This window comes from Podarcis gaigeae (assembly GCF_964106915.1).
Source record: "Podarcis gaigeae genome assembly, chromosome: 6".
In the NCBI taxonomy this organism is placed as follows: Eukaryota; Metazoa; Chordata; class Lepidosauria; order Squamata; family Lacertidae; genus Podarcis; species Podarcis gaigeae.
In genome coordinates this window covers 96,054,623-96,074,527 of record NC_139682.1, presented here as the reverse complement: position 1 = coordinate 96,074,527, position 19,905 = coordinate 96,054,623, and the positions used below count along the sequence as shown (strand labels likewise).

The following is a 19,905-nucleotide window of genomic DNA, read 5'->3' as shown; positions in this document are numbered from 1 at the left end:
ATGTGGTATCACATTTTTCATGCTTTGGGAAGCCTGTGGGAGATGCATAGTTCTGTCAATTTTCCTTTCGGCTTGCTGTGATTAGATGCCTGAATTACCCTGTCAGTCCCTCTCTTTTCTATTAAAAGGGGGACTTGGTGCATGGGCATTTATTTGTAAATAATTGGCCACTGAGAGACTTACAAGTTGGTTATTCAAATTAGTTTAATCTCATGATTTGACGTCATTGACACGCAGTTGTAATATGATCTAGCACCCTTCCTCAGTATAGTTTTTTAAGAACAGAAAACAGAAAAGAAGAGCCTTCTGAACCAGGCCAAGGGCCCATCTAGCTCAACATCTGGTTTTCGCAATGGCCAACCAGATTCCTGTGGGAAACCGGCAAGCACCCCATGGCTTCCAACAGCTGGTATTCAATCAATCAATCAATCAATCAATCAATCAATCAATCAAATCTTTATTATGGTTCAGAGACCCAACAAATCGTTACAAAGCAATGCACAATTTGGACAGCCTACCTCCAAGTTAAATAAGCATTTTGTTCAGACTTAAAGATAGGGATCATTGGTTCTTGCAACCACTGATGGAAACTTTGCCACTGCTAATGTTCTAGCATTTGTCCGGTCTTCCAATAGGAACCTGACATAGTGAGCCTCTGATTTTCCTGGAAAATGTACCAGCAAGGGTAATATCAGTTCAGCTCTGGCTTGCTCGTATTTCACACAGTGCAGCAAAATATGTTTTATAGAATCCATGTCTTGAGCACACAAGCAAAGTCTGTCCTGGTAGGAAACTCCTCTTAACGTGCCATCCAACACTGCAGAAGGAAAAATGTTTAGTCTGGCTTTGGTGAATAACCTTCAATAATTTGGTACTGTCAGGTTTTTAATGTAAGGTGTTAACTCAGCTGGTATTCAGAAGCGTTACTGCCTCCTGCCATGAAGGCAGAACATAGCCATTGTGCTTAGTAGCCGTTGATAGCCCTTATCCCCATGAATTTGTCCAGTTGTTTTTTAAAAGCATCTAAGTTGGTGGCCATCACTGGTTTTTGTGGGAGCAAGTTCCATAGTTTAACAATGTGCTGTGTGAAGAAGTACTTTTTAAATCTCTCCTGAATCTTCCAACATTCGGTTTCATTGCATGTTCATGAGTCCTAGTGTTATGGGAGAGGAAGAAAAAACTTCTTATTTTATGATTTTCTGAACTTCTATCTTGTTGCCTCTTACTGGCCTTTCCTCTAAACTAAAAAGTCCCAGACGCTGCAAGAGTTGGGAATTGGACATATATTCTGATGTCAGAATATTAAGCTCTCCCTTTTGATATATACCATATTTTTCCATGTATTGGACCAGGTTTTTAGACTCAAAAATCATGTCAAAAAACTTGGGTCGTCCAATACACGGATAGTGGCATGGGCCGGGGGAGAAGCAGGGCGCTGCCAGCCACTTGTTTGGCAGGAGCGTGGCTTCCCCCGATGCCGCAGCAAGCCGGGAGCGATCTGGGGGCATTTCCTGCCCGCATCTGCGTGGGGGGGGGGAGAAGCTGTTCGTTGGCGCAACTTCCCCCCAATGCCGCTGTGTGCGGTGGGTGCTGCCTGGATCGTTCCCCCTGCATGGCGACATTGGGGGAGGTTGCGTTCCCACCCACGGGATGGCAGGCGGGAGTGCAAATTCCCCCGATGGCGCTATGTGCGGGAAACAGTCTAGGGAGTGTCTCCTTCCCACAGCTGCCTGGAGGGAGAGGCTGAACAACTTTGGGCCATCTCCCCATATTCTATTGAAATTGAGTCCCCAAAAATGGGGGAGTCCTTATGCATGGGGGTATCCTATAGACAGAAAAATACGGTAAGTGCAGGAGTTCGCCATTCCTACTGTCTTCTCATCACTAGGATAGTTGAGAATTTGTTATGGCAAATCTATTTTTCCTATTTTGTATTAGAATATTTCAAAGTGACTTTCTGTAGAATGTGTGTGTATAATTTAGGCTTGCACTGTTCAAATAAGCAACAACTTTCCTACCTTTTTCTTAGGCATAGTAACCTTAGTGTGAGACCGAAAGGACTGTCTTCGCTGGTGAAGCGTGGTGTTCCAGAGGCATTAAGAGCTGAGGTATGGCAGTTACTAGCAGGATGCCATGATAACCAGGCGATGTTGGAAAAATACAGAATTCTCATCACAAAGGTGAGTCTTTCGAAAATGTTCATTGATATGATGTATTTATATATTAAATCAGATCTCTCTGCATGTGCAACAATAGAGCTATATCGTAAAAAATAAGTGTAAAGAAATTTTCACTAGAATACTTTACTGCTTGCTGTGGGTACCCACAGATTTGATTCAATTAGGAATGAAACCTGTGGCCTTGGTTATTGATACTGCATGGCATCTAATGTTCGGTGTAGATGCTAAAAACTGTGATGTAGGTTTTTTTAAACAAACTTGTTCCTCCTCCTCTGAGACCCTTATTCTCCATGATAGCAAGGCTGTCACTTGGCTGCTTTTATAATTTTAAAAAGTTTAGCCTGGGTGTCTTACTGTATCAGGCTCAGACCTGCAGCCCTGAGGTCTAGTTATATGCTGCTTAGTGTATTGCTGCTGTGCTCTTATGAATGGAAAAAGTTGACCTAAATGTTTATGAGAACCACTGTGCTGTGACCCTGATAAGACTCTCCATGTACGTGTACCCCAGGATTTTAATTCTTTTGGTATCTACCAGCTTTCAGACTTTAAAGTTTTTATTGAAAGAGGGAGGGATCGAGATGTGATAGAAGCAGTTGATAGATAGAGCTTTTCTTCTCTTTCACGTTCTGTAATTTTTCTGTTTACTTGATACCATTAACTATGGAATATTTCATTAGTACTATTAGGAGAAATATATTTAGATCCCAGTGGTACAGTAGGCTTGTGTTGACAGAAGTTATGGGATTAATTTATCAGCAGTGGACTCTAATTTTAAAAAGTGGCTCATGTGATCATACTCTCACTGACTAGTATAAAAGAAAAGGATGTTTGCAAGAAGTATATTTATATATTCTTTTGCCCTTGTTTTCTATACGGGGATACCTTTTTAATATTAAATCTAATACTGTTTAGAATATTCCACTTTCACAGTGATTGTTTTTTGCATATATACAGTTGGAAAGCTTTAACACACACTTACACAATCCAGTGAGCTTTGACTGTCTATCCCTCAATACATTTTTTTATCTGAATATGCATTTATTGACTAAGGAAAAATTGGTTGTAGTATATTTTAAAACTTTTTTATATTTGATTTTATAATATAGAGTTGAAATTCTGTTTTGAAAGTTATTACCTATCCAGAATTTAGGTGAACAAGGTTATTAATCTAATAAATTCAGCAGAGAAAGATATACCTAAGTGTGTCATTCATTTAGCACCAACAATGTTCCTGGCACTGTACAAAGTATGTTACTAGCTATACCTAAGACTGAAGTAACATGGATTAAGCACAAGTAAAAGAAGGATAAAATTCCCAGTGGATTGAGGGGAAAGATAGTTAGGAAGTAATAGTTGGCAAGTACAGGTAGCAAAAAAGCTTAGTTTAGATGGGGAATTGGAAACAAATTTCTACCCACTCCATTCTTGCATAGCTTCCTTTTCCATTTTTTTGTTTAGTGCTAGGTGAAGTTAGCTGTGTAGTTGGGACTGGAAGCCAGTGTATATGACAAGCACTGCTGTAATGTAATGATACCTGCCAGTTCCCTCCAACAATCTTGCTTACCTATTTTGGGGTAGCTGGTGTTCCATATATAACACATTGCAGTAGTACAACTCACAGCTCCCCAGCACATGGATAACTGTCACAAAGCCCTCTCTAATCCTTTAGTATTGTAGTTTATATATAAGCAAAACATGATAAAACATGCTCTGTGCCACTAAGGCTGTTGTGTGCCTGGATCTAAGATTACCTCTAACTATGGACCTAAGGGAAGTGTAAGAACCCTGGCCAAAATAGGCTGTATTTTGCCTAATTACCGTGTTGGCCCGAATATAAGATGCACCCGCAAATAAGCCACACCTTTATAATTCAAGGCTTATTTGTGGGCGTGGCCCGCCTTCTGGTACTACCTCCCCAAGCTGGCACCGGGGGAGGCTTGGGAGCGGTGGGCAGGCTGTGCATCGTTGCCCCATGCTCCTGGGCTACTTTGGGGGGGGGAGAGTTGGAGCCACAGGGTAAGGTTGCGAATATAAGCCGCACTTTCACTTATATTCGGGCCAATTCGGTAGATGGACAAAGAACTCATAAACAGTCCTTGTCTGCCTTAAGTCTCTTTGTTGGCCTTCCAGCTCTCATTACAGTGTTCAAGAACCTCTACTGCCTTACCTGCTTTAGATGAAAAGGAGACATAAAATTCTAAGTGGATTTGAGGTAGCTGAAAGGTGTTCCAAACTGAAGCTGTAATATTGGCAAAGCAGAAATTAAACTTTGCTAAAAAATATACTGCCCACACAATGCTGCTTGCTTGCTCAGGTCAGCTGGAGAGAGACTAAAGTTAGTACCATCACTGTCTGAAGTGCAGTTGATGAGGATACAATTGGTCATGTGGGATCCCAAATGTTTGAGGACAAGAAGGCCAGTTAATGAACAATGGTTGCAGGATTTTTGTTGTCAGTTGCCTTTTGCCAGCACTGTATTTCCTCATCCCCTCCAATGAGAACCTGGCCATGGGGAGTTGGGCAGTGCAGAGTATCATTCTGTGTCATTGGTGTTTTGTTGCACGCCATTATTATTATTATTATCATTTCATTTCTATACCGTTTTATATTTTTAAGAAAACAACTAATATAGGTTTACAACCTAACCTACATTGAAACATCAAAAAAGAAAAAGAAAAAAATCCAGAAGAATACATTACAGAAGAAATTCAAATATAAAGTATACATTCAAAGCAACATAACCGGAAAGTAAAATATTATCTGAAAGATTTCAGTATAAAACATTACAAAGGTGGTCAACTGCAGAATGCACATTTAATGCAGCAAAGTTGACAACATCTACAATTTTATCTTAAACATTTCAAAAGAGAACATTGCTAAAGGAAGTGAAATATAAAATGCACATTTAAAACAACATAATCAGCAAGAGAATAAAATTAAAATACAATCATAAACATACAGCATATCTGCTGCTGTAGGTAAGATGGTCTCTGAGCTCTTCAGCAGCCTCAGCTTTTGTAGCTGGAGTCAATCAGGGCCCTGCCGTCCCATGATTCATGATTCATGCTTCCTGCTTTTGGACCAGCCCTTTTGTATGATGCATTTCTGCCCTTAGCAGCAGACAGTGGGGTTGGACTGGAGAGACATGGATTCAGTTCCATCACCCCAAGACGCTTTCTGAAAGACCATTGGCTAATCTTCAACCATCAGTCTGGCACATAGCGTTGTAGGAATGAAATTAGGCTTTATGTTGCCCTGAACTTTTTGGTTGAAGGGTGAGGTTTCTTGATTCCTCCCTCCCTCCCGCTCTCTCTCTCTGCTGTTGTTGATTCTTGCCAGTCAAACCTTTTCCCTATTTTCATTGCTATCCTAGGAAAACTGATTTTTGAATAACTTCCTGTATTTTTCTTTGTTATCGGATGCTTCTAGCTTTCCCTACTTTTTGAAAACAGCAATGTTGTTATCACAAGTAATGTCCACACTTTTGAAATCTCATGAGAAGCTGAAGGATTTTGAATTGGAGATCTGATGCAGACTGAGTCACATTTTAGCTAATTGGAGTGTAGTATATGTATTAAATCTTAGAATGAATCTTAGTATATAATAAAAACTCTGTGTTAGAATCTGAAGATACTTAAACAGACAAAAAAAATGTTTTCTTATTCAGTGTTTTGATACATGTTTGCTTTGTTCAACACCTATTATTCTGTAGCACTGAAGACGTGTATTAATTCTGCTCTCTATAGGAGATTTTATAAAACAATATGTGTAGGTCTTTTGAAAGTTGAGTCATAGAAGTTGGCTGAGATTGATTTGATTTTTCTACTTTTGACGGCTTTTCAGATCCCAGTTGCCATAACAACTTTATTACCTATTTTTTTCCTCTAGCAAATCAGTTGCCATAACAATAAAATACAGCTTTATGAATGTGACCGTGTTTCTTTTTGACATTCTTCATTTTTATAGAACTACCTCGTGGTTGGGGGTTGTGTATGTTTCTTAAAATATTAAGCCTTCAATCTAGCATTCTGCGTATTCATGGGTGAATCTCACTGAAGCCAATGTCTATTCAGCTGTCTATTTTCCCGTTTCTTTCCAAGCTAGCACTTGGACATTATGAAATGAATCTGTTCGTATAATCTATAGGCCAGGAAAGGGGCATATGGCACAGGCAGTTAGTGACTCTTCTGTGTGCCAGTCCCTCCTCCAACTTGGGGAATTTGGTTGTCCTGTTAGCCAGCCCTCGAGTCTGCAGTTGTTGTTGCTGAATCCCAGGTTGGCTCTGAGTAAGATTCCCCCCATCCATGATCTGATTATGGATGAGAAGGCTGATTGTGGTCTGTACCACTGAGACCTGGGTGAGTAAGCAGGGTGGAGTGGGTCTCCCCCAGCTGTGCCCACCTGGATACTTGGTGCACAATCAGGGCAGACTTGAGGGTCCAGGAGCGGAGGTTGCTGTGTCTATAGAGATTCCATTTCCCTTTCAGGCTCTCTGTCCAGTTGTGAGGGGGATCTAGAATGAGTGTTCCTGGCGTTGGGTTATTAGGACAGATTAGAGATTCTGCTGCTTGACTAGATGGATGGCAGCTTGCCAGCTCTTGATGGAGTTACACTCCCTCTAAAGGAGCGAGTACACAGCTTGTGGGTACTTCAGAATTCTTTGCTGTCGCTTGAGGCTCAGGTGGCCTTAGTGGCGTGGAGTGGAGTGGGTCATGTAAAGCCGATGTTACCTGTGTTTTCTTTGTAGCATAGGAGTCCCATAGCTATTAATTTTTAATATTGCTAGATCTTCTTCATTGTACTTGTATAATTAAGAGAAGCAGTGCATTGCATTGCAACCTAATTGAATTGCATGTGATGGAGGACATCTGTTATGGTTCTCTCTGTCTCTTAAAGTCAGTGTGGCATGCAAGCTCATGTTTAAGTATTCAACAGTCAGGATTATGACTGGCTTAACTGAACTAATATTGGGGTGACTCCAGGGGTTCAGCCTGGCTCTGCCCTGTCTGGATATCACACCTTGCACAAGCCAGGCTCAAGCTCAGCTAGTTGCTGCTAGCTCATGTAGCTCACTTTTATGTGAAAAGTGGACATTTTGTGTCTTGCACGTCCTCTTCTCCCTTTGCTCAAAGTCATCCTTGTCTGTTCTCTTTTGCCTTCCCCCTCTCTGACTCAACTTATTTCGTCATATAGACCAATTTCCACAAGTTATCTGGATTGTTAATATTCCCATAATTATTGACAATGTTGTTCCAAACACAGATTTCCAACAGGTCAATAAAGTATGATATAATATATTTTTGTTACCAGTTTTCTATCGTTTCTGGGGTAGAAAAATACTCTGCAAGTACTCTTAGATATGTTTTACATTGTGGTGTTTGATTTGCAACATTTTGTGTTCCAATATGTTGTGACCTGCCTTGGAAGAGGTAACCCTGAAAGGCAGCCTATACATAATAAAATGAAAAAAGCAATACCAGATTCATTGTGACTAATAATCTATCTCTGTGTATGGACTCAGCAAAATTAACTTCATACAGTATTCTTGATTCTAAATCCATGAAGGCACACAATACAAGTTCATACACTGCTAGCTGTAACTTGGCCACTTTCCTCCTGAGTAGTTGAAACAGACATACACCGTGTCTGGGGCTTTAAATCCAGTGTGGCCCCATTTTGATTGGTTATCTTGCTACCAGTCAGCAGTTTCATGCTGGTTACCAGCAGCTTGGATAACACATTTACTTCGGATTTATTCTTTTAATATTCCCAGCTTTGCTACCGACTTCAGAGGAGTGGCAGCTCTCTTCTGTGCCCTTTGGTCTCTTGCTCAGTCCTCCAAGGCACTTTGACATTACTGTTGCCAGATTAATAGCAGTATGTCAGCTTCTGACAGTTTCCAATATTATTTCTACTAATTTATCACTGAGCCTTAAAACTTGCTGTGTATCACATCAAAAATGCGGCAACAGAAACATACAATAAACTTCAAAGAAACTATTTTTCAACCACATGTCTGTCTAGCCAGTGCTTCCCTACAAGGCCGTCTTACCCATAGGCGCTAGGGGTGCGGGGCACCTGGGCACTGGGCTCTCAGGGGCGCCAGGCCGAGAGTCCGGGGCCCAAGAGTTGAGTCCGGGGAAGAGCCCGCCCGTCGGTTGGAGTGGCGTGGCGGGCTCTTCTACTGCAGGCAGCTCTGCACCGTGAGTTCGGGGGCGACCGAGCCAGCAAGATGCTGAGGTGGCCGGCCGGCCGGCTGGCTCTAGCCTCCTGCGCGTCCGGGACTGGGCAACCTGGGGGGGCGGGCGCCGGGTGGATCTTTACACCCCGGTGCCGCATATGCTTAAGACAGCCCTGCTTCCCTATGAAGGGCTTTGGAAATGCTTATTTGTACCAACTTATTGTACCAACAAGGTGTCATATGAAAGCCCATGGCAAGTATTGGCTGGGATTGTGCTATGTGGGTTTCAGCAATTTAAAATTCTGACTCCTCCTCACTATTATGCTATGTTAGCTTTGGTTCTAAAGAAGAGAGTCATTTCAGTTGAGGCTTTTGGAGGGTGCAAGGAGTTTCAGTGTGTGTTTGTGTGGGACTTGAAGAATCCTAGTGCATAAATTCATATATAGTTTTTTGGATCTCAGGTATGAAGTTTAATTAAACAGATGTAGCTAAATAACTTTTAATTCCAGTTCTGAGGTGTTCTGTGTTCCAGGCATGTCCAAAGTCCGTTTCGGGGGCCTAATCTGGCCCACTAGTTGGTTTAATCTGGCCCCTGTGGCAGTTTATTTTCTGGGGTAAAATCCTTAAAAAACTTCAATCCTAGAAAAGGTCAACAACTTTGGTTGGCTCTTTGGTCTGCCCTCACGGCCCTTCACTTCATCAAATCAGGCCCTCTTGGAAAAAAGTTGGACACCACTGGCATACGGGAACCTTTCACAGAGCTGTACTGACTTGTATCATAGCAAACAAGGCAGTTAAAACTGGAGAGCCTGTGACACCTCTTTCTCTACCAGTGATATTACAAGATATCAAAACACATGCTGGCAGGTGGTGTTTGCAGCCTGTGGGCTCTAAACATGCTAATATTATTCCAGTATGCTAGCTCAAGTGAAGCTTAGCCTTTGGCAGTTGAACTGGTGCGAAATAAAGTTACAAATTTTATTGGTAAAAACTATTTAAAAATACAAAGTAAAACCACCAAATCAGAATGGCAGAAAGAATACCACCCAGTCTCTCCCATCCCCTGGCTGAAGGGCTGGGGTGTGTGTTAGTATGATGTGCAGGATTCACCGTCTGGCAGAGGAAGGTGGGGTGCGCGTGCACAGCTCCGGGTGTCATCCCTAGGTGACATTCGGTGCCCTGCCCGCCCACGACACGGACTCCCACGCCTACCACGAGCTGTTGGGGGAAGGGGCGGAGGAAACTGCTGCGCTGCTTTGCCGGTTCCTTCCTCTCCCCTTCCCGCTCGCCTGCCTCCTTCCTGTCCTCTCCCCTGCCTGCCTGCCTCCTCCAGCCGGGAGCAGGTGCAGCAGCTCCCCCCTTCCCCTGACAGCTGCTCCAGACTGGAGGAGACAGGCAGGCAGGGGAGAGGATGGGAAGGAGGCAGGCAAGCGGGAAGGGGAGAGGAAGGAAGCGGGATCAGTGGGTGCGTGTGCAGCTACCCCACGCCTGGGAGGGTACCCTCCGTGCCCCTGGGGAGCATGTGCCTGTGCCCCTCAGGAATGCGCCTGCCAGGACAGCGCGGGCATATGTTCCACCACTGGATTCACCCCCACCCAACCAGCGGAAAGGAGTGGAGGCCCTAGCTTTGCCCTAGCCCATGGAGACCCATTGCTGGTAGTAGCCAAAAAGGTAAAGGGCGCACTCTTACCTTAATGTCTCTGCCATCTGCATTTGTGGCTTCTCATAATCTGTGTTTGGAAGAATTCTACTACATGTGTCTTTAATATTTTATTTATTTAATAAAGTATTCATATATTAAAGGTAAAGGGACCCCTGACCGTTAAGTCAAGTCGCGGATGACTCTGGGGTTGCGGCGATCTTCTCGCTTTACTGGCCGAGGGAGTCAGCATTTGTCCACATACAGCTTCTGGGTCATGTGGCCAGCATGACTAAGCCGCTTCTGGTGAACCAGAGCAGCGCACGGAAACGCCGTTTACCTTCCCGCCGGAGCGGTACCTATTTATCTACTTGCACTTTGACGTGCTTTCGAACTGCTAGGTTGGCAGGAGCTGGGACTGAGCAACAGGAGCTCACCCCGTCGCAGGTATTTGAACCGCCAACCTTCTGATCGGCAAGCCCTAGGCTCTGTGGTTTAACCCACAGCGCCCCCGCGTCCCTGGTAGTAGCCAATAGAAAGCCCCAAAGCTGAGGGTGTTGTGGGGTGCTGGCAGCTTTAGTTCTACTTTAGCCCAAGCCCTGCAGAACCCAGTCATTAGCTTGTGCTGACCTGGAGCTGGTGGGGAGAGACAGAGAGAGAGACAGAGAATATAAAAAACCGTGCTCTCTCTCTCTCTTTCTGAGCATTGACTTATTCTGACTTTCTGGCGATAGCAGTTGTTTTGGATTGGGATTGACTTAGTGGTCCAGAGAACTAACTGGCAGAAAACGGGAGACTGGCAGAGATATCTCCAGGAGTTTTTCTGAGTTCCAATGGAAGGATATGGGTGGGGGGACGGACAGGGAAGAGGCTTCCAGATTTTGGGGAAACTTAAAATAATTATTCTTGAAATGTCACTTGACCAACCTCCACTCAGATGCAGCTATGCTTGGTATGCAAGAAGCGTTCTGGCACAAGACAACTCAAAATATTGTAATTGTTTATATCTGAGTATATATACACCTCGTGTTTACATAATTGCTTAGTAGAGAAGTTTGCAGTTGACCATCTCTTTTAGTGTAAAGTGGTACCTCGGTTTAAGAACAGCCCTGTTTACAAACTATTTGGTATACAAACTCCGCAAAACTGGAAGTAGTGTTCCGGTTAGCAAACTTTACCTCGATCTAAGAAAGGAAGCCGAACAGTGGAAGGGCACCGGCGGTGAGAGACCTCATTAGGGAAAGCGCACCTCGGTTTAAGAACGGACTTCCAGAACGGATTAAATTCATAAACCGAGGTACCACTGTATATGGTCATAGTTCCATGCTGAATATAGTTACATGAAAATATCAAATTGAAGAATTGCGTGTATCTTCTATTTTTGTACGTACCTGCGGTCCATCGGTGGAAAAGAATAATAAAAACAGCATGCTAATTAAGTATATTTTGAAAATCTGAAATTTTCCATTGTGGCCCTGTTCTGTCTGCGGTTCACTCTGTGATCTATTAGCTGCCTTTGAGCAGCTCCACACCGGATAGTGGCAGCTGTGATGATCTCTTTCTACTATTTGCCCTGCACCCCTCCTCACTCCCACCCTCCTGACAAAAACATGTACTCTAATTTTATGATTTCAGGGAATCTAATGATACAGTTAGTGAACTGTTGCCTTAATTATAATGTTTGAATTTGAATTCGGAAGTGCTATTAGAAATAAAAGTAAAATTCCATAGACTTGGTTTTGTTTGTAATTAGCCCAACTGTTTTAATATGGAATTGTAGTGGTAATGCATTTTTAATCTGAGTTGCTGTATAACATGACTTAATTAAGAGTTTTAGCATTAGTTGTAGTTGTTTTCCTATGTGTGGTTATGTAAACAAATGTAGATGAATCATTTTTACAGTGAACCTTTATTTATATGCCTCTGTATTATGATTGTGATAGTAATTTGAATTAGAAAGGGATTAAAGGAAGAGCTTCCAAGTTTTACTAATTTCAATAAAACACATTGTAATTTCAAATGATAAACAATCATTTGACTTACAGAGGGTTGGTTTTTTAAAAAAAAAAAAACCCCACACCAAACCCTTATTTATGTGTTTAATAATTAATAGCTCTTTCTTCCCAGTAGGGATTAGATTACTGCTGACTCGGGTTAGCTGCTGCTCATTTTTAGTGCATTAAAGGTATCTTGAGTTGGAGCATGTAAGTTATTCCTATGGATATTTTCGTTGCTTGTTTGATGGAAGAATGTAGCTCTGCAGAAGCATGCTTTCCCTAAAATCCTCAATATGTTAATTGAGATTGGTCACTTTCAATTGTCTTCGTTTGTCATTCTTATTCATGGCTTGCTGTAGAAGGCTATAAGCCAGCATTGTCCCTGGCAACTGTTACCTAGTGACAGTTTCAGCTGCAGTAGCCATTGGTTGCTCTTTTGATTGGGGCTGAAGGACCGAGTCACCTTTCTGATGGCGAGTTTTTCTGCATCAGCTAAGGATGCGGAGGAGGGGCAGGCTTAGGTGCAAGCTGTAAAATCACAAGAGAGCATGTGAGAAATAGCAATAGCATTCTCAAAACTGATCACAGTAAATAGGATTTCTGTGTCTACACCGCAGCTCCTGACAAAGCAAATATATATGCAAGGCACCGCTTCACTGCTTTGACAAGAGATTTTAATTTTAACAGTATTTTAATTTTGAGATAGATTGAACTGCTTACAGATGAGCAATGGGCAACGTTCTGTGGATGCTATAAAAGCATAAAGACCTTCAGCACAGCATGGTGGTGATGGACATGAGACATGAAACTTAGAAAAGGATGCTTTCTATTCATCCCACTGCTGCAGCAGGACGAGAGAAAAATCTTTTCTTTCTCATGTAAGGAATTCTTTTTCCAGAAGGCACAGCAAGGACCATTAAGCAGTGCCAATGCGATTCCAGCACTTCAAAAAGAGAAAAGAGAGTCTGCTGTTAACATAAAATTGAAATGACCTTGGATTTTCTTTTTAATTAAAATGTGTGAGCTGAGTAATTTCTCCTGTATCTTTAAATGATTAACAATGCATTTGATCTGGGTGTGGATGGTGGGTGGGTTAAAAAGCAAGACTGCTGCATGCGCTGAATGAAAGATCCATACAGTAGTCAAATACCTGCTTATTAGTGAGCATCGAAGGAGCCTTCTTACTCCATTGGATGTGTCAGAGTGGCAGATGTAATGGATGTGGTAATATTTGCTTCTGAGATAAAGAATTTTTGAAGCAGATGGTTATCGTTTTAATTGTCTAATGAAATGCGTATGTAGCAACTGAGGAAATGAAGCCTGAAGACTAATGGAGTAATAGAATGCAACGACAGCTTTTCTTGTTAAATCATCGTTTCATTAGCTTCTTAGAAGAATTTAGATGAGAGTTAATTATCTCATTGTGTTGGGACATACGAAAGAATGTGGACATCACTATAGAGGTGAGAAATGACATGGATAGAGCTATGAACTTCACTGTAGCAGCTGTGGCTTTATTTCTAAAAATTTTTTTTATCTTTTGTTGCTCTTGAAATTAAATGCAAGACAAGTTTGTATTCCGTGAGAATCTTGGATTACCCTATTGACGTCTGATATTGTAATGGACAGCATATCTTTCTAACTGGCTTGACTGAAGATCCAACATCATGTCTATTTGTTTCTTTCCTTTATTATACGTGGTCTTGTTAACTAAATGGAGAGGATATTGTTCATCGAAGGGACGAACCTGTTCTTCATGTAGTGATTGCTGCCCCAACATATTTATTTACTCATTACCAAAGACTAATGACATTTGTTTGCATTAAGATGCCCCAAATCTTGACCTTAGTAATGCAGAATGAAGATGATACAAATGACATTATGCCTTGAAGAAAGCCGAAGGATACAATATATTAGAATGAGCATCTTATTAGACTTCTTATCTACTTTGCTTCTAGTTTTTAGCTCCTAACAATTTTTGTTTTAGAAAACATTACATTGAGAATTTCTACCCAGTACTCCCTCCTTCACGTTTCCCCCCAGGAAAATGCACTTGCAGATATTTTTATCATGACATTATATTTTACTCTCCTTTTTGGTGTTTCTCTCCTCCAAAAGTACAGCTTAAACAAAGTGCTTTGTTTAGAAGTGCCTTGTCTTTTGCTAAGGAAGGAATGAGCACAGGCAGAAGCTGAGCAGTGGCCTTTTTGCCTCTTTTCTGGATTGTAATATGAACAGTTTTAGAAGCCATTCTAAAATCTACCCAGAGAAATGGATATGTAAACAAAATTAGCTGGTGACTCACAAATCACCTAGTTCTGAGTTTTGAACACATTGTTACGTAATGCAGATCATGAACCAGTCCACTTGGATTGAGTGGAGGACTCTGAATATGAGCGGTAGCATAGTGAATGTATCTGAGCATTACTCCTGTCCAATTGGTTTTGGACACTACAGTGTTGTTGATATCTGCATCCTTGAGACTCTAATTATTGTCTTACTAACATTTTTAATTATAACTGGTAACTTAACAGTAATTTTTGTCTTTCACTGTGCTCCACTGTTACATCATTATACCACCAGCTATTTTATTCAGACTATGGCATATGCTGATCTTTTTGTTGGGGTGAGCTGCTTGATTCCTACCTTGTCATTGCTGCACTATTCTACAGGTGTCCACGAGTCTTTGACTTGCCAGGTTTTTGGATATATCATCTCTGTACTGAAAAGTGTTTCTATGGCCTGTCTTGCTTTTATTAGTGTGGATCGCTATCTTGCTATCACAAAACCACTTACCTACAACCAATTGGTTACACCTTGCCGGTTGAGAATCTGCATCGTTTTGATCTGGTTGTATTCCTGCCTTATCTTTTTGCCTTCTTTTTTTGGCTGGGGAAAGCCAGGTTATCATGGAGACATTTTTGAATGGTGTGCAACCTCTTGGCTTACCAATGCCTATTTTACTGGCTTTATTGTGTGCTTGCTATATGCTCCAGCAGCCTTCATCATCTGTTTCACATACTTCCACATATTCAAAATCTGCCGGCAGCACACCAAAGAGATAAATGACAGGAGAGCTCGTTTTCCGAGCCATGAAGTGGACACTGCTGCAGAAAGTGGGCACGGCCCTGACCGGCGCTATGCTATGGTTTTATTTCGTATAACCAGTGTGTTTTATGTGCTCTGGCTCCCCTACATCATCTACTTTATGCTGGAGAGTTCTAGGGTGCTGGAAAACCCAGCACTGTCCTTCTTAACAACATGGCTCGCTATAAGCAATAGTTTTTGTAACTGTGTTATATATAGCCTCTCAAACAGTGTTTTCAGATTGGGACTTTGGAGATTGTCAGAGACTGTGTGTTCATCTTGTATACATAAAAAAGACAGCATTGTTCAAGACCCAGTTCCTAGAAAACGGGCTAATTCCTGCTCCATCTGAGGAGAACTAAAACAGACAAATACAATGTGATATTTGGGCTAGGTAGTATTCTATCCTTTGGAATATTGCTGCAATAAACAGTCAATAAATATTTATTCACTGGAAAATGAATTATGGATTGAATGGTGATTTGTAAGAAAAACATGTAGCTGGAATGGTGAGAGATGGATTCTTGGTGAAATTGTGGTACAAGAGGGAATCACTGGTAAATGTAGGGCAAAGCTTCCAGTAGTGTGAACTAATCTGTTCAGAACTAAAGAATAATTCATCAACAGTAATAGTGAAATTGTCACATATTATATATGTGGATGAATTTGTAGTATTATGTTGTATTAAGATAAACCTTGTTTGATGCAGTAAGTGATGGATTATCAATTACGTCCTTAGGAAATATATGTTTTAATATGAGGCAGCTTCAATCTTGTAGTTTTGTCTCTTGTACAAAAACATTTTTAAACTACTGTAATTTTAAAATTAAATATATTTCTTTGCAGGGAAATAATGTAAAGTATATTTTAATGTTCTAGTGTAACACATATAAATGACTTAATACTTTTCTGTTCTTTTGGAGCCTTTTGTTCCCATTGCTCAGGCATATTATTTATTCTGGGGTCAGAAGTCCATATAGTTGTCTCCTTGCCCACTTATATCTACTGTTCTCAAGCTGTTTGAGGGGACTGGAGTAATTTTAGGCACAATGTATGTGAGGGGCAAGCTTTGAGAGAATATACCGTTGAGTGAAACAACAGTCAAATTATTGAAATTAACTTGTATTTTCTAGTGCCTACTAAATTAGCACAAATTTATGGCATCTTTTTGTGCTAATGCTTTTGCTTTGTAATTTATTGCATATGCAATAACATCAAATAGCAGTGTGACTTAGCTGCTCAATAACACTTTTTAAATGTAAATTTAAAAAAGCAGGTTCCACTTTAGTTATAAGTTGTGAATGTATCGCAGTTTGCATGAGCTCGGCATGTATATAACACTGTATATTTTTTAAAATGATCATTTTGTATTCTGTGCCTAATGGTTTTCCTAGCATATTGTTAAGTCATTGTTTTAAATTTGGGATAAATAAAAATTTGAGTTGAATTTACAGAAGTACTTCTTGCAGTGTTAAATGCGAATTGGGCAAATCTTGTTAGGGGTTCACAAATTAAGGGGTTTTGTGGGGGACTTGCGTTGGTGCTTCCATAATCAATTTGTGAGGACTCATTAAGTATGTAGGGCATGATCCAGTTCACATTACAACCAGTGGGACTTAACTTGTGCTGGATAGTACTCACAGTTATCAGTAATTTATATAATACTGATTTTGGCTCAATCTGCCACATTCTGACTGTTGCTTTTAACATATGTACCAGATATTAAAATAACATTTTAAATGTCTGCCCTATAATTTCTTATTTTACCAGAACACTAATAATGAAATTCTCCCTAGAACCTTTTGCACCAAAGGTTATGTACTTTTGTGTTGAGTATACCTGGTGTATCCAATGGGGAAGGCCAAACACTTGACTTATTATCAAAGACAGTTTCTTAGGGCAAGATCCAGTGGATGCAATGAGATTTACCCTTCCTCTCCTCCCCCAGCACCTCCCCAGTCTGTTCCTGAGGGTTCCCAAAAACTCCAGAGCAGACCTTAGGTATGTGCAGAGGGCTGCCAGGTTGTGGGAGGAGAGGCAGGGTAAGTCCAATTTCCTTTAATAGAAGTCCCTTGCATGTGGGTTGTTGAGACCTTTGGGTGTCACCCTCAGTAATTTTCAAATTCCAGAGTATTTGAGACAAGTTCCAGTACTGTTTCTGAAATAAAATTCTGGGACAAAATTTAGTGCAAAGATTACCAAAAGATAGTTTTCACATTGTGTATCTAAGAGAAGGAAAAAATGGGTATACAAACCCATACAAATGAGATCATTGTGATAAGGTTTCCCCCCGCCTGATATGCAGGAGCTAGAACTAGTATTTTCTACTCTTTCTGTTTGGTTTTGTTTAAAGAGGTTGGGTGTTTTAAATATGTAGCCCTAAAATGTGTAGTTCATGCTTTAGTTATGGTTTACTGTTGTGAATTTACAGGTATTGCATGGGAATTGTTTCAGAGCAGATTGGTTTTTAAGCTTGGTGGCAGGACCTGTCTGGTTGTTGTTTTTTAAATGTACACTGTCTAAGAATCATAGGACATGGGCAGCAAGATAAGTGTGGTGGCTGTGGAGTTTCCTTGTTGTCTGACTCCTTCATATATTAGTAAGCTCTCTGTGGATTCTTAGTTTGAAAACAGTTCTAAACCACTTAAAATTTAAAAATCTCTTAAAAGTATACAATGCAATGTAAAAATAATAAAACGGTATCACAAAACAGAAACAATATAAAAGCCTCTGGAAGAGTATAATAAAATCAGGAATTCAGTAAAACAGGGTTCATTCTTATGGGTCGGGGGAACCCTGGGCAAAAATATTTGTTTTTACAAGTTGTCTGAAGCAATTGATGGATGGTGGTTCACCTATCACAGAGGAAAGGACATTCCACAATGCATGGGCAATTGCAAAAGATGCCCATTTTCAACTCACTGCCTTGTGATATTCTGTAGAGTGTAGTATCATTAGTAAAATTTCTCCAGATTATCTAAGTGATCTTACAGGTTTGTACAAGCGCAGGTGATGTTTCAGGTAACCTAGTCCAGAATTGTTCAGAGCTTTATATGATAGTAACAAGACTGAATACTACTCAATAGTTGGCAGAAGCCCGTGCAATTCATTCAGCACAGCTTTATATGTGCATGTCCAGGTGCTCCACTCAAGAACATGGTCATTGTGTTCTGCACCAGGTACAGCATCCAAACTAGTCTCAAGGAAGGCCATACATAAGGTGTATTAAAAAAAGGTAAAGCTAAAGGACCCCTGACAGTTAAGTCCAGTTGCGAACGACTCCGGGGTTGTGGTGCTCATCTTGCTTTACTGGCCAAGGGAGCCGGCGTTTGTCTGCAGTTTTTCCGGGTCACGTGGCCAGCATGACTAAGCTGCTTCTGGTGAAACTAGAGCAGCGCATGGAAACGCCGTTTACCTTCCCACCGGAGTGGTACCTATTTATCTACTTGCACTTTGACGTGCTTTCAAACTGCTAGGTGGGCAGGAGCTGGGACTGAGCAATGGGAGCTCACCCCGTCGCAAGCCCAAGGCTCAGTGGTTTAGACCACAGCGCTAGCTGCATCCCATAGGGTGCATTGCAGTGGTCCAAATGTGAGATTATCAATGCGTGAATTGCAGTCGCCAAGTTAGCTCTGTCCAGGAAAGGGTGCAGTTGATGTACCAGTCTAAGTTGTTGGTTCTGGCCATGGAGGTCACCTGGGCCTCTGGTGATAAAGATGGACCTGGGACCACTCACAGACTATGTACCAGTTCCTTCAGAGGGAATGCAACTCTCCAACTCCCAGGCATGGGAACTGCCTACCAGGATTCAGTCTCCGTTTATTCACCCTCAGCCAGCCCACCACTGCATCCAGGTTCTGATTCAAAACAGTCACAGCTTCTCCTGGTTCAGATGTAACAGAGAAGCACACAAAGAAAAACACACAAATGCAATAGGTTTTGCTTCATCCCTCTCCGTGTGTGGCTTTCTTTAAAGGCTGTGTTTGCTGCTTCTGTGAATTTAAGGGAGGAGTAAGCAGTCATAATGTGGGAACTTTATGGATCATGTAAGAAGTTTTGTTTTTAAAAATAAGCATGCACTGTGCAGGTGGAAAATAAAATGTCACGGGTGGGTGTGTATGTTGAAATCTAGCCCCCAGCAGAGGAAGATGGTTGCTTTAAATTGCATGCAGTCTAGAAAAACAATTTGAAGTGGTTTTGTAATTCAGGGTTTAATTTGGCCACCTATGGAAAGTAAAAACTTTTTATGTTGACTCACACAACGACTTTGTAGTGTTCTCTGAACAAAGAGTTACTGGGTTATACAGCTATAAAGGGGATGGTAACGTTTGTCAGTTACATCGTCAGACCCTTAATAGTGTGTCATGTATTCTGGATTTTTTACTCCATTAATCTTTCATGCTAATATATCTATAGTGCACTGTGCTTGCGATGGTGAAGGCCCTTCACCATCACATGATCTGAACTGGATGGTATGAAACGTTCACAAATATTCTAAGCCTCAGAACAAGGCTATGGAAATGTGTGCAGAACAGTCTGGGAATAAAACTGCATACAGGCCCATTGGGTAAATAAGCCAGCAAGATATTTAATTTTTTATTTATATTTCAGAAAATATAAAATAGTTTTTATATGAACAGTTATGACCTGCTGTTTGTAAGGATTTTGTGACACCATTAGAACATTAGATGAATGTAACATTTCAGTAGAAAATCAGTATAGAACATTATCTTGTTTCCTAAGATAAATTTTCCTCTTCAGCCTACTCAGATAACAATTTTGAATGACCAGTTGGTATTAAAATTTAGTTAAAGAAAGAAG

The 19,905-nt window shown here is 41.2% G+C and overlaps 2 protein-coding genes and 1 long non-coding RNA gene across 6 annotated transcripts in view; 2 read left to right on the top strand and 1 right to left on the bottom strand.

Annotated features, from left to right (window-relative positions):
* RABGAP1L (RAB GTPase activating protein 1 like) overlaps positions 1-19,905 on the top strand; it is a 148,531-nt gene that overhangs the window by 23,745 nt on the left and 104,881 nt on the right. For all 4 annotated transcript variants that reach the window (XM_083743811.1, XM_083743812.1, XM_083743814.1 and 1 more), the window contains exon 14: positions 2,030-2,180. In XM_083743811.1, coding sequence (XP_083599937.1) covers positions 2,030-2,180 — 151 coding nt within the window. The remainder of the gene's footprint in view (positions 1-2,029; positions 2,181-19,905) is intronic.
* LOC310846923 lies at positions 593-6,067 on the bottom strand. The gene is made up of 3 exons (XR_014565629.1): positions 5,140-6,067; positions 4,348-4,419; positions 593-1,153 (listed from the first exon to the last, which is right to left on the bottom strand). It is a non-coding gene; the product is annotated as an uncharacterized lncRNA (long non-coding RNA).
* Positions 11,497-19,004, top strand: GPR52 (G protein-coupled receptor 52). Its single transcript, XM_083745736.1, has one exon. The coding sequence runs from the start codon at positions 14,342-14,344 to the stop codon at positions 15,434-15,436; it is 1,095 nt and encodes a 364-aa protein (XP_083601862.1). The 5' UTR covers positions 11,497-14,341; the 3' UTR covers positions 15,437-19,004.

What these genes read in the sequence shown, in the direction of transcription:
- GPR52 (XM_083745736.1), top strand. Translation starts at nt 14,342, where the DNA reads ATGCAGATCATGAACCAGTCCACTTGGATTGAGTGGAGGACTCTGAAT.